Source organism: Anomaloglossus baeobatrachus, chromosome 10 (genome assembly GCF_048569485.1).
Source record: "Anomaloglossus baeobatrachus isolate aAnoBae1 chromosome 10, aAnoBae1.hap1, whole genome shotgun sequence".
NCBI lineage: Eukaryota > Metazoa > Chordata > Amphibia > Anura > Aromobatidae > Anomaloglossus > Anomaloglossus baeobatrachus.
This window is the reverse complement of record NC_134362.1, coordinates 56,971,012-56,986,444: the sequence shown is the minus strand read 5'-3', so window position 1 is coordinate 56,986,444 and position 15,433 is coordinate 56,971,012. Positions and strand designations below refer to the sequence as shown.

The 15,433-nt window shown below is 48.8% G+C and overlaps 1 protein-coding gene across 1 annotated transcript in view; it reads left to right on the top strand.

Annotated features, from left to right (window-relative positions):
- The window catches only part of BATF2 (basic leucine zipper ATF-like transcription factor 2), a 74,669-nt gene that overhangs the window by 38,956 nt on the left and 20,280 nt on the right, over positions 1-15,433 (top strand). Inside the window, 1 exon segment of the mRNA XM_075326773.1 lies at positions 3,633-3,740. Coding sequence (XP_075182888.1) covers positions 3,633-3,740 — 108 coding nt within the window.

The following is a 15,433-nucleotide window of genomic DNA, read 5'->3' as shown; positions in this document are numbered from 1 at the left end:
GTGTTTCCTATGGGTGTAGGGGGGTCGGTGCAGAACGATGGTGGGAGGGGTCGGTACAGAGCGCCGTGTGTATGTGTGTGTGGGGGGGGGAGGGTTGCAGAGCCCTATGTGTGTGTGCGGTGCTTAGCCCTATGTGTGCGCGGTGCAGAGCCCTATGTGTGTGTGCGGTGGAGAGCCATATGTGTGTGCGGTGCAGAGCCCTATGTGTGTGTGCGGTGCAGAGCCCGATGTGGTGTGGGGTGTAGATCTCTATGTGTGTCTGCGGTGCAAATCCATATGTGTGTGTGGGGTGCAGAGCCCGATGTGTGTGTGCCGTGCAGAGCCATATGTGTGTGTGCGGTGCAGAGCCTTATGTGTGTGTGCAGTGGAGAGCCAGATGTGGTGTGCGGTGCAGAGCCTGATGTGGTGTGCGGTTCAGAGCCCTATGTGTGTGTGCGGTGCAGATCCATATGTGTGTGTGGGGTGCAGAGCCCGATGTGTGTGTGCGGTGCAGAGCCCTATGTGTGTGTGTGTGGTGCAGAGCCCGATGTGTGTGTGCGGTGCAGAGCCATATGTGTGTGTGGTGTGCAGAGCCCTATGTGTGTGTGGTGTGCAGAGTCCGATGTGGTGGGGGTGCAGAGCCCGATGTGGGGCTGTTATTTGCAATGCTGTAGTGATAACAGGTCAGGTGCTGGGGCAGAATACTGACATGGAATGTGTGTGCAGGGGGCGGGTAGGGGGCGAGGCTGGACACTGGGGAGGGGCTGGACAGTGAGGGCGGGCGGTGCCAGCTGTGACTGGGAGGTTTAGCACAGGAAGTTATCATGTTTGCTGGAGCTGAATGTAAACAAAGAGCTGCAGAGAATAAAGTCATAATTCAAGAGGAACAAAAGTTAGAAAACAAAAAATAACAATGTAGGGATGTTTTATATGACAATACAGCATAGGTTAGCTTAACAAAAATTTTTTAGTTTATGTCAGACAACCCCTTTAAAGGAAATCTGTCACCAGATTTTTGCTCCCCCATCTGAGAGCAGCATAACATAGAGACAGAGACCCTGATTGCAGCAATGTGTCACTTACTGGGCGGCTCACTGCAGTTTTATCTGTTGCAGATTTAGCAGTTCTCTGAATGCTGAGCTCTGTATAACCCCGCCCACACCACTGATTGACAGCTCTCTTTGTTCACTGTACATAGTCAGAAATCAGTGTTGTGAGTGGGGTTGACCAGAGCTCATGAATATGGAGAACTGCTACATGGCAGAAGGTTTACTAGTCAACAAAAAGCTGGAACAAAGCAAATTAAAACCAAAAAAGACAGGACAATTAAAACCGTATGAGGTGAAGATGAAAAGATGGCGCTGCAAGTAATAAACACATCATCAAACATGTATAGTAAAATGTGAGCAAAATACCTATAAAAATACATGTACTGATAGCCAATAAATAGATGTATTAATTACTACGGTATCAGTACATGCATTTTTATTGTATATAACCACATTATGTATTTATTAATTTATAATTAATACATGGATAATATAATTAATCTACAAGTAAAAAATGAATGATGATTAAGTTGAGGTCGAGGTGGAGACGCACAGGACTTTTACAATGTGTCCTTCTATCACTCATGATTTTAATTGTCCTGTCTTTTCTGGCTTTAATTAGTTTTGTCCCTGCTCTTTGTTGTCACCAATAAAATTTATATGTGATTTTTTGTTGTTATTTGGTCCTTTCTGGATTTTTGTTGGTGTAAATGCTCTGGTTTGGTCCACTGTGGATTGTCTGGGTATTTCACATACCTTGGTTTCCCGAAAATAGGTCACTGTCTTATATTATTTTTTGCCCCGAAAAATGCGCGAGGGCTTATTTTCAGGGTAGGGCTTGGATCGCAGTAACATTACACACAGATCCGGTGATACTGTGCTGCTTCTGGCCGGCAGGGGGACTTTAGACGCTGTGGAACGTGAGGACCTGCGATGGAGCCCATCGAGGACCTGCTGTGAAATGCATCAATGCGTTCCACCGCAGGTCCTCGATGCGTTTCACTTCAGGGCCTCGCGTTCCACTGCGTCCCTGGTCTCCAGAACAGTATGGTATCATCGGATGTGTGTGTGTGTGTGTGCGTTCCACTGCAGGTCCTCGATGCATTATGCGTTCCACTGCGTCCCTGGTCTCCGTAGCAGTATGGTATCATCGGATGTGTGCGTGTGTGTGTGTGTGTTCCACCACAGGTCCTCGATACGGTCCACTGCATTCATGGTCTATGGAGCAGTATGATATCATCGCATGTGTGCGTGTGTGTGTGTGCGTTCCACCACAGGTCCTCGATACGGTCCACTGCATTCATGGTCTACGGAGCAGTATGATACTGTTAGGGCCAGGTGTACGGGCAGACCAAGGAGGTGGATCCACTGGGCCGAACTCCTTGATGAAGGCAAGGGGTCCGGTAGCCGGAGCACTACGGGTAGCAGGACAGTCCGTATACAAGAGTAGAATGGTGAAGTCCCTGGGACCACGGAGTCACTGATGGTAGTCCGGGTGACGGAGCTCAGGTTCGGAGGCCGAGATGTTGTCAGGCGGAGTCCGGAACCGATGGAGCGAGAGGACGGGTCACCACAGGGATCAGAGGTGGTACGGACTGACAGGATGGCAGATAGTCAGCGTTCGGGGTTCGGGAATCGGCAGGACCGGATGGCGAGGCAGGAACGGCTCTAGAAGAGAGATAGATAAGTATGGCACAGAGACACAAGGAGACCTGACTCCTAGCTTGGAAAACACGAAGAACAGGCCCCGCCCACTTGGACACTAAACACCTTTATACCCTGCACCTGTGTGCTCAATTTCCTGTCAGTGGACGCTGGCCCTTTAAGAAAGGGTCAATGACCGCGCGCGCGCCCTAATGCGCATGCGCGCGGCCCGGGTGCCAGAAGCCAGGGCAGGGAGCGGTGAGCAAGAAGCAGGAGAGCCGGGCTGGGGCTGTGTAGCCGACGGGCGCCGGGAGCGGGGACCGGGACGCCTGGAGACCGCGGGCAAAGGAGGCTGGAGACCGGGGAGAGAAGCAGGGAAGCCGGGGAGCGTGGCAGGTGAGCCGGGGAGCAGGGCAGGGGACCCGGAGAGCGTGACAGATATCATCGCATGTGTGCGTGTGTGTGTGTGCGTTCCACCACAGGTCCTCGATACGGTCCACTGCATTTATGGTCTATGGAACAGTATGATATCATCGCATGTGTGTGTGTGTGTGTGCGTTCCACCGCAGGTCCTCGCATTCCACAACGTCCCATTCAGGATCTGATAAGTATGATTACGGGGTCTTCTATAATGAAATGTCCTGCAGTATTCTTTAACTTTTTTAGCTGCTTGGACACCATATTATTGAACCGCAAGTAGGGCTTATTTTCGGGGTAGGGCTTATATTTAAGCCTTTCTCCAAAAAGGCCGAAAATTCCTGCTAGGGCTTATTTTCCGGGAATCACAGTATTTCCGCATGCTACTTTCTCTTTAGTTCAGTCAACCTGTCTGGCCAAAATACTCTTCTTCTGTGTTTTTCGCTGCCTTTAGAATGTATTTGAGTACTTACTCCTGGTATAATAGCAGAAAAAAACTTGTAAATGTGGACAAAATTATCTTTTTAATTATCTATTTTATAGCAGGACGGGAAAAAAGAACTTGTAAAACTGAAAAAAAGGGAAAGAAACCGAGCAGCTGCCTGCAAGACCCGGCAAAAGCACACAGAGCGAGCGGACACTCTTCATCAGGTACAGATATTGGACCAAGAAAACTTGCAGTTGACTAAGAACATTATCCTGAATGTACATGGTAACCTGGTCATCATGTGCTCTGTCACAGATAACTAGTGATGGGCGAATAGTAACTATTTGTGTTCGGATAATGCTTACCGAATATCAAGTACTATCACGGGTGTGTCACAGGTGACAGACAGTCATGTGGTTTGTGGCTATAGAAGGTCACAGCGTTTGGCTGGTTAGAATGCTCCCTGACTTTCCATTGTTCCTGCTGTCAGTATTCATTGGTATAGGTAGCTTTCCTGCTGGATTCATCTCTCCCCCTTTTCGACCCAGCGGAGCTCGCCTTCCACCCAGCTGCTGATCATCAGCATTATCTTGGTGCTTAAATACCCCTTACTTCCTTGGACTGGTGCTGGTTATATTTTCAGTTCACTCAAGCTTTGGTTGCAAGTAGGTGGCTTGTACTCCTCTGTGGTCTCGATGCTGAAAACTTTGCTAAACGTCTACCTGCGCCATCTGTAGATAAGTAGTTCATGCATTTTCCCCCTGTCTGTCCTCCTTATGTCATTTTTAGTTGTTTAGTGGGGTTGATGAAGAGCTCATCCCATGTGTTCCCTATTTAGGGCCCAGCACTAGGGATACCAAGGGTCAGGTATCCTGCTAGGTGCATAGGTGTGGAAACTATCTTGAGTGGTGAGGGACCCCAGGGACCAGTAGTAGGTTTGGTTAGGGGGTCACCATCCTCCCTTTCCCTACACAAAGGATTTCCCTTCCTTTCTGCAGTTCGCTTGGTACTTCCCTGTACCCAGTGTGACATTGTCACAGCAAGAAAAATGTTCGGGTTCTCCATTGACTTGCATAGGGTTTATCATTTGTGATGAATAGTACTTTGGGATTCATTACGAATAATCCAAATACGAAGTTAGTATTCACCCATCACTACAGATAACATGTGCACCTTATGTATACCCTCCAACATTTAAAAAAGACCTGACACCAGGTCAGAAGTGTCCAGTTTTTTCTCTTATTTTATTCCCTCTGCTCCCCTGAGTATTCCAGTCTTAGTTTATTTTTTAATAAATCCACATATGGTTACAGATATATGGACCGTTTTTCTTTAGTGGTAATTTATATAGTCTTTATCAAGGGGGCAGTGCTCACAGGGCAATAATGGAGAACAGCCTAAAGACACGCCCCCGAGGATCCTGTGAGCCACACCCCTTTTGTAAAAACCCTAAAAGATAGCACCACATAAAAAGGCTCATATGTATGGAACTGTATGCCAGATTTAAAAAAAAACAAAAAAATAAGAATAGAATTGAAGATAATACTGGAAATTTGAAATGACCATTTATGTGTTAGTGTGTCGCCCTGGGCAAGCCAGGGGTCACAGGTCACAACACCACCACACCCCACATCCCAGGTAGGCACACCTAAGCTGAACCAAAAATCCTTGTTGCCTTCCTCCAGGAGTCTGATGATGCACACCAGGGGGTGGGCCAGGCGGTTGGCTCCGCCCACCAAGGAGCTCACAGCTCTGGAGGCGGGAAGTACCAGGAGATTAGCCCGGGGAGGGCAAGAGTAAACAACTAAGTGACAGAAAGAGAAAGAGAAGTGGTAAAGGAGGAAAGCAAGAGTGGTGACAGAGAGAGAGCGAAGCCTGAAGGTCCAGCTTTGTGTAGGGCCAGAACAGCAAGGTCAGCCACGGCGGTGACTGTCCGGAGGGGGACCGTTTGGAAGTTCCTGGAAGGACCCCGTTGGCTGTGTGCCCGATGGTCTGGAGCAGTGTTCCGAAGGACAGTCAGCACCAGGGCAGGGGCCTCTCGGATCCCGGCAAGGCTAGGAGTCGCCAAATTTGCCGAATCCGTCAGTGAAGGGGACGTAGATTCCCCCAACAACCAAGTCCCGATTGAAGGCAACAGCCCAACCCGTACAACAGAGGCACCGCCACCGCCAGGGCACCAGTCTCTGAGGGCCAGCGCCTGCGGGCAAAGTGTAGTGCTCCTCCGGCCCAGCTTGAAGCCGGGGAGCGGGTTACCGGTGGGGACCCATCGCAACCATCCGTACATACAGGTGCAAGGAAGAGGGACATCACCGTCACCTGCCGGGAAAGCAAAGCAGCCGTCTGTGGGACCGTCCTACCAGCCGTTGGTTTACCGTACAAACTGTGTCCGTGTCTCAGGCTGAGTGAGTACCACAGTGCCGCAAGGCACAGCGCTGCCCCCGCGTCCCTGCGCCCACCAGGCCCTGCACCTCACAAGCCATCACCGGGTCCCGGGATCACCAACCCCTACCCACGGAGGGGCAACACAACACCTGGCTGCTCCCCATCACCATCCCCGGGATCCCCGCATTGAGCAGCGGTGGTGCTACACATCACCACAACCGTCGGTGGCGTCACGGACATTATCCCAACATCCCAAAACCCCCCCTTTCACTCACGGGCGAGGAGTGTCGCTCGAGAAACCCCGGGATCCGGCCCACCGCTCGAGCCACCACTGAGCAGCTGCCGGACCCGAGCAGAAGGGGTGAGCGCGGTGTGCTGACACCCTCCTCCCCGCCCGCGACAACTTGGCGTCACGAACAGGATCTTACCGCTCTGCCGTCTGGTAGAGGTGCGCCTTGTTACCGCCGGAGGGATCCGGCAGAAAAATTGCAGAAGCCGCCATCTTTGGCGCGAAACGTTCCCGCTCGAGCGTCTTCTCGAGCAGTAGAGGCGCGAAGGCCAGAACCCCGCCCCGAGAGAGGAGGGGCCGGAAAGAGCTAAGGGGGACGCGATGGCGGCTGGCCGCATGTAGCTGCGGCTATACAAGCAGAGACGCCAGGACTCTGCAGACTGACTGGGTTCCTGGAAAGCACAACGGCCGAGATGTCCGCCCCACCTAGTTCTGCAGAGACTACCGAGCCGGTGTCTGGGACCGCAGCATGGTTGAGAGCCCGGGCGGCGGGGATCTGCCGTCGCTACCAGAGTCAGATCGGCGGGCTGTTGGAGCAATGGGCCGCGGAGGTAGAGGCCCTGGTTGCTGTGGCGCGAGTGTATGGAGTGGAGGCCGTGATGGAGGAGCTGGAAAATGACCCACGCCCCTGTGTCCCCGAGGGACCGGTCGCTGCGGCTGAGGGACCCGGTCTACCCCTGGCTCCTGTGTTACCTCCGTCCTGCTCGCTCGCGCGCTGCACCGTACCTGGCCCGGCGGGTGTGCCTCCCTCTGTGACTGCAGCGGGGGCAGAAGATAGCGACTCCGGGCCTGACACCGAGCCTGTGTCAGAGGAAGAGGAGGGGGTCGTTGCCCTGTCTGGCATGGAGGCCACTTATGTTCCCCGAACCGGGGGCGACGGGTATCGAGCGGCCCTTCCACGCCGTGCTTGCTACGCACTGGAGGGGCTGGTGCCCGTGTCCTTCCACCCCGAACCGGGTGAGGAGGACGAAGACATCGAGTAGGGCAGTGGATGCCCGTTGCACCGTCCCCGTTGGGACCACCTGTTTGTTTGAAAGTTATACTGAAAAAGTTAAAATGATAAGAAAGATGATTATCTGAGTTTTCACCTGATTCACCGTGTGATTTGCAACCGGCTGGAGCCGGCACCGTTGTCCCCGTGGGGACCGTTTAAAATGCATGGAGGACTATCCATGGACAAGCCCGTGAACTTTGCAGGGCAACCACAAACGTTAGTGGCTTGTAAAAATGTTGGGTACCGTTACCGTTTCCGCAATGCCGCCTCCAGAGAGGCAGGTTGGAGGGAGGGCCCTGAGCAGAGCAGGCCAGGGCCCAGCCACCAAAGGAACCGGTGGCTACCCTCTGGAGGGAAGGACAGATCCCGCTCGGGTACCGTGTGCTGGACTGTGGGTCAAGGGGTGCTGCCTGGGTTTTAGGGGCAGCATCAGGGCCAGGTTACTTGGGTGGGAGAGAGCGGAAACCGTGACCGTATACCGTTGAAACGTTAAAAGTAAATGTGCCTCCCGTCTTGGGAAGAAGTTATTAAAAATGTTATTTATGTTTGTTTAACCCTGTTATCCCCTTTTTACAGAAAAATAAAACCGGTGTAGGACGGCAGCCCGCGGACGGTCTGCATTTTACTAAGGGGGAATGTGTCGCCCTGGGCAAGCCAGGGGTCACAGGTCACAACACCACCACACCCCACATCCCAGGTAGGCACACCTAAGCTGAACCAAAAATCCTTGTTGCCTTCCTCCAGGAGTCTGATGATGCACACCAGGGGGTGGGCCAGGCGGTTGGCTCCGCCCACCAAGGAGCTCACAGCTCTGGAGGCGGGAAGTACCAGGAGATTAGCCCGGGGAGGGCAAGAGTAAACAACTAAGTGACAGAAAGAGAAAGAGAAGTGGTAAAGGAGGAAAGCAAGAGTGGTGACAGAGAGAGAGCGAAGCCTGAAGGTCCAGCTTTGTGTAGGGCCAGAACAGCAAGGTCAGCCACGGCGGTGACTGTCCGGAGGGGGACCGTTTGGAAGTTCCTGGAAGGACCCCGTTGGCTGTGTGCCCGGTGGTCTGGAGCAGTGTTCCGAAGGACAGTCAGCACCAGGGCAGGGGCCTCTCGGACCCCGGCAAGGCTAGGAGTCGCCAAATTTGCCGAATCCGTCAGTGAAGGGGACGTAGATTCCCCCAACAACCAAGTCCCGATTGAAGGCAACAGCCCAACCCGTACAACAGAGGCACCGCCACCGCCAGGGCACCAGTCTCTGAGGGCCAGCGCCTGCGGGCAAAGTGTAGTGCTCCTCCGGCCCAGCTTGAAGCCAGGGAGCGGGTTACCGGTGGGGACCCATCGCAACCATCCGTACATACAGGTGCAAGGAAGAGGGACATCACCGTCACCTGCCGGGAAAGCAAAGCAGCCGTCTGTGGGACCGTCCTACCAGCCGTTGGTTTACCGTACAAACTGTGTCCGTGTCTCAGGCTGAGTGAGTACCACAGTGCCGCAAGGCACAGCGCTGCCCCCGTGTCCCTGCGCCCACCAGGCCCTGCACCTCACAAGCCATCACCGGGTCCCGGGATCACCAACCCCTACCCACGGAGGGGCAACACAACACCTGGCTGCTCCCCATCAGCATCCCCGGGATCCCCGCATTGAGCAGCGGTGGTGCTACACATCACCACAACCGTGGGTGGCGTCACGGACATTATCCCAACATCCCAAAACCCCCCCTTTCACTCACGGGCGAGGAGTGTCGCTCGAGAAACCCCGGGATCCGGCCCACCGCTCGAGCCACCACTGAGCAGCTGCCGGACCCGAGCAGAAGGGGTGAGCGCGGTGTGCTGACACCTTCCTCCCCGCCCGCGACATTAGCATCAGAGTTCTTGAGCATAAGTCACTGATTGGAGTAATAACTTTATCTGAAAAAAGTGTTTCTCATAACTGTGCTTGCCAGATACCCCCAAACTGAAAAAGTCCCACCAGTGATTTTAGCGATTAACATTTTGTAACATTACTAAAAAGGTATATTTAAAGGGGTTATGCAACCTTGGGCTAAATGTCTGCAGTCACTCTGAGTGCAGATTTGTTAATCGTCAGAGCGTGTGCACTGCGCACTATGAGGATTCTCCTTCGCCGTGAACAGGCACTCATACGATTTGCATACATGCAGTCACGTGCCAACTAGATGGATGTGGCCTCACTCTGTACAAGTGAATTGAGGAAGGCTGGAACAGTCTTGTCGGAACGTAGCCAAAATTTGAAATTTGCATACTTGCGGTCATATGACCACTCTCTTCCCACGCCGGAGAATCTTTATAGTGCGCATTGCATGCAATGTGAGAATTCAGAAGCCTGCAGTACCATAAAGTGACTGCAGACTTACAGCCTAAAGGCCACTTTACACACAGAGATAAATCTGCGGCAGATCTGTGGTTGCAGTGAAATTGTGGACAATCAGTGCCAGGTTTGTGGCTGTGTACAAATGGAACAATATGTCCACAATTTCACTGCAACCACAGATCTGCCAAAGATTTATCTCTGTGTGTAACGGGGCCTTAAGACTAGACATTACCTTCATAGGTTGTGCATATGTGTCACGCCAGGTACAGGGAAGTACTAAGCGAACGGCAAAAGGGAAGGGAAACTCTGTGTCTAGGGAAAGGGAAGATGGCGACCCCTGACCAATCCTACTGCTGTGCCCTGGGTTTCCTCACCACCCTAGATAGGTTCTGCACCTATGCGCCGAGCCGGATATCTGACTCAGGGTATCCCTAGTGTTGGGCCCTAGATAGGGAACAGATGGGATGAGCTCTTCGTCAACCCCACTAAACACTATAGAAGACACAAGGAGGACACACAGGAGGAAAATGCATGAACTAGTTCTCTACAGATAACACAGGTAGACGCTCAGCAGAGTTTTCAGCAATGACATCACAGAGGAGTACAAGCCACCTGCTTGCAACCAAGACTTGAATGAGCTGAAAATATCACCAGCACCAGTCCAAGGAAGGATGGGTTATTTAAACACCAAGATAATGCTGATAATCAGCAGTTGGGTGGAAGGCGAGCGCCTACTGGGTCCAAAAGGGGGAGAGATTAATCCAGCAGGAAAGCTACCTATACCACTAAATACTGACAGCAGGAACAATGGAAAGCCAGGGATCATTCTGCGCAGCCAAACGCTGTGACCATCTATGGCCAGAAACCACATGACTGTCTGTCACCTGTGACACACTTATGACAATATGATGCCCCAATTTGCCATCTTATGTGTATGGTATATTTTAGTGGAGTAATAAAGTAGTAATAAAGCAAAAAAAAAACAAAAAAGAAAAAACTCCTAAAAAAGATTATATTAATATTCAATATTAAAATCGTAATTCTAAAAAGCTATATTGCTTGTCAATGTCCACTCAGTACAGACCGGTCACGTGAGGTGAGTGCAGAAGATGGGAGAGACGATTAGTGAGATGAGTGATGGTAACTTATTTAGACTAAATAAATCAACTATAGTAGTTGTTATTTTGGGGTGGTCATACTACTTGTTATGGGGGGTGGTATTATCCCTCCCTATCGCCTGCCTACCAGCGGAGGTGCACCATAAAGTTTCGGGTACCCCCCGCTCCTCGTCGTCTCACCCTGTTCTTTCCCTGCAACCCGCCAGTTGCCAGAAAGAACACCCACCACCAATAAGAGGTTAATTAGTGCCAAATATCACAGGTCAACAATTATCAATCCACTGAGATTGCCATAAATATAGCAACCATAATCCAGCTGAGCAGACCATTAAGGCTGCTTTCACACATCCGGTTTTTCCTGTGTAGCACAATCCGGCGCTTTGCAGAAAAAACGCAACCGTTTTTTTTTGCCGCCGGTTGCGTTTTTTTGCACAGACTTTCATTAGTGCCGGATTGTGCCGCATGGGCCTGTGTTCGGTCCGTTTTTGCCGCATGCGGCAGATTTAGCCGATGCGGCAGCCGGATGGAACGTTGCCTGGCACTTTTTTTTGTCCGGCAAAAAAAAAAACGCATCGCGCCGCATCCGGCCGATGTGGCGCGATTTGCAATGCATGCTGATTTGCAATGCATCCGGCCGCCGCATGCGTTTTTTTCCACTGCGCATGCTCAGTAGCGTGCCGCAAGCGGCAAAAACCGTACGGGCCGCATGTCAAAAACTTATGCAAAGGATGCGGTTTTGTCGCCGCATCCGTTGCATAGGTTTTAGAGCCGGATTGGCCGGCTCTGCTAAAACCGGATGTGTGAAAGCAGCCTAAGCCTGCACAACTGTGAAAAAAGCAAGGTAATTTGTAATCACACCAAGCTGAGCCTAGATAGAAATAACAACAAATCCCAGCAGGGATGACTTATCTGCTGGGACCATCCACTGAAGTATCCGGACGCGTTTCCCCCCTATGTATTTGCTATGGGGTTTATCAGGGGAAGTTCAAAGGGTTTCACGCCCAAAACAATACCATCTCGGACAGTCTGATGCACTTGCAACCATAGGGCGACAGCAATGGCCTATAATAAAGGGCAGGTCGTCTTCCGTACGGTGACTGGTTGCACTACAGGTGTAAGAAATCCCACTGTGCCGGCTACCTGCAGGAAAGTGCATATTTTAGTGCATGCACAACTATATAATATATATGTAATCTCTCATTTTAAATTTAGAGTTTTAACCCATAAGTAGCTGTTTGATAGCATGGGAACAGTAAATACATGAAAAAACAACTGCTTCACTCTTAGGGCAGCGTCACACGGGACGATCTATTGTGCGATCGCACGAGCAATCGCACCCGCCCCCGTCATTTGTGCGGCACGGGCAATTTGTTGCCTGTGTCGCACAAAGTCGTAACCCCCTCGTCACACGTACTTACCTTCCAAACGCCCTCGCTGTGGGCGGCGAACATCCTCTTCCTGAAGGGGGAGGGACGTTCGGCGTCACAGCGACGTCACACAGCGGCCGCCCAATAGAAGCGGAGGGGCGGAGATGAGCGGGACGTAACATCCCGCCCACCTCCTTCCTTTTGCAGGTAAGCTGTGTTAGTCGTTCCCGGGGTGTCATACGGAGCGATGTGTGCTGCCTCAGGAACGATGAACAATCGGCGCACAGAAGGAGGAACGACATTTTGAAAATGAACGATGTGTCAACGAGCAAAGATAAGGTGAGTATTTTTGCTCGTTCACAGTCGTTCGGAGGTGTCACACGCTACAATATCTCTAACAATGCCGGATGTGCGTCACTAACGACGTGACCCCGACGACATATCGCCCGATATATTGTACCGTGTGACGCCGGCATTAGGCTGCGTGCGCACGTTGCGTCCAGTACCTTGCAGAAATGAACGCATCCTCTGGCAGAATTTGTCATTGTCAGATTTGGTTTTGACCACAAAAACGCTAAAAAGGCACATGCGTTTTCCCCGCGTTTTGACAGCGGTTTACATGCTTTTTCATTGCTTAAAGTCAGATGCGTTTTCAATACAAATGCACTACTAAATAAAGTTTAAACATTCAAACACTATGAAAAAAAGGAAACAAATGATAATAAATATCATGTTTTAAATCAAAAACAAAATAGCTAATTTTATTAAAAAGATTAATGTGATCTAATATTTATGTATAAAATAACGTTAAATTATTGATTTTCTATTATTTTCTAATCAAACTATATGTGTGTGAACAGGGACACATCATGACCTCACTATATTGTCAAAAACGCATGTAAGGCTGCTTTCACACTACGTTTTTTTAACATGCGTCATGAACGTTTTTTTGCTGTAAAAGCGGATCCTGCTTTTACAGCAAAAAACGCATGCTAACGCACGCTATCTATCTATCTATCTATCTATCTATCTATCCCTCTATCTATCTATCCATCTATCTATCTATCCATCTATCCCTCTATCTATCTATCTATCTATTTATCTATCCCTCTATCTATCTATCTATCCCTCTATCTATCTATCCCTCTATCTATCTATCCCTCTATCTATCTATCTATCTATTTATCCCTCTATCTATTTATCCCTCTATCTATCTATCCCTCTATCTATTTATCCCTCTATCTATCTATCCCTCTATCTATCCCTCTATCTATCTATCTATCTATCTATCTATCTATCTATCTATCTATCTATCTATCTATCTATCCCTCTATCTATCTATCCCTCTATCTATCTATCTATCTATCTATCTATCTATCTATCTATCCCTCTATCTATCTATCTATCTATCTATCTATCTATCTATCTATCTATCTATCTATCTATCTATCTATCCCTCTATCTATCTATCTATCCCTCTATCTATCTATCTATCTATCTATCTATCCCTCTATCTATCTATCTATCTATCTATCTATCTATCTATCTATCCCTCTATCTATCTATCTATCTATCTATCTATCTATCTATCTATCGATCTATCTATCTATCTGTCCCTCTATCTATCTATCTATCTATCTATCCCTCTATCTATCTATTTATCTATCCCTCTATCTATCTATCTATCTATCTATCCATCTATCTATCTATCTATCTATCTATCGATCTATCTATCTATCTGTCCCTCTATCTATCTATCTATCTATCTATCCCTCTATCTATCTATTTATCTATCCCTCTATCTATCTATCCCTCTATCTATCCCTCTATCCCTCTATCTATCTATCTATCTATCTATCTATCTATCTATCTATCTATCTATCTATCTATCTATCGATCTATCTATCTATCTGTCCCTCTATCTATCTATCTATCTATCTATCTATCTATCCCTCTATCTATCTATTTATCTATCCATCTATCTATCCCTCTATCTATCTATTTATCTATCCCTCTATCTATCTATCTATCTATCTATCTATCTATTTATCTATCCCTCTATCTATCTATCTATCCCTCTATCTATCTATCTATCCCTCTATCTATCTATCTATCTATCTATCTATCTATCTATCTATCCCTCTATCTATCTATCTATCTATCTATCTATCTATCTATCTATCTATCTATCCCTCTATCTATCTATCCCTCTATCTATTTATCCCTCTATCTATCTATCCCTCTATCTATCTATCTATCTATCTATCTATCTATCTATCTATCTATCTATCTATCTATCTATCTATCTATCCCTCTATCTATCTATCCCTCTATCTATCCATCCCTTTATCTATTTATCCCTCTATCTATCCCTCTATCTATCTATCTATCTATCTATCTATCTATCTATCCCTCTATCTAGCTATCTATCCCTCTATCTATCTATCTATCTATCTATCCCTCTATCTATCTATCCCTCTACAGTGCCTACAAGTAGTCTTCAACCCCCTGCAGATTTAGCAGGTTTGATAAGATGCAAATAAGTTAGAGCCTGCAAACTTCAAACAAGAGCAGGATTTATTAACAGATGCATAAATCTTACAAACCAACAAGTTATGTTGCTCAGTTAAATTTTTATAAATTTTCAACATAAAAGTGTGGGTCAATTATTATTCAACCCCTAGGTTTAATGTTTTGTGGAATAACCCTTGTTTGCAATTACAGCTAATAATCGTCTTTTATAAGACCTGATCAGGCCGGCACAGGTCTCTGGAGTTATCTTGGCCCACTCCTACATGCAGATCTTCTCCGAGTTATCTAGGTTCTTTGGGTGTCTCATGTGGACTTTAATCTTGAGCTCCTTCCACAAGTTTTCAATTGGGTTAAGGTCAGGAGACTGACTAGGCCACTGCAACACCTTGATTTTTTCCCTCTTGAACCAGGCCTTGGTTTTCTTGGCTGTGTGCTTTGGGTCGTTGTCTTGTTGGAAGATGAAATGACGACCCATCTTAAGATCCTTGATGGAGGAGCGGAGGTTCTTGGCCAAAATCTCCAGGTAGGCCATGCTATCCATCTTCCCATGGATGCGGACCAGATGGCCAGGCCCCTTGGCTGAGAAACAGCCCCACAACATGATGCTGCCACCACCATGCTTGACTGTAGGGATGGTATTCTTGGGGTCGTATGCAGTGCCATCCAGTCTCCAAACGTCACGTGTGTGGTTGGCACCAAAGATCTCGATCTTGGTCTCATCAGACCAGAGAACCTTGAACCAGTCTGTCTCAGAGTCCTCCAAGTGATCATAAGCAAACTGTAGACGAGCCTTGATATGACGCTTTGAAAGTAAAGGTACCTTATGGGCTCGTCTGGAACGGAGACCATTGCGGTGGAGTACGTTACTTATGGTATTGACTGAAACCAATGTCCCCACTGCCATGAGATCTTCCCGGAGC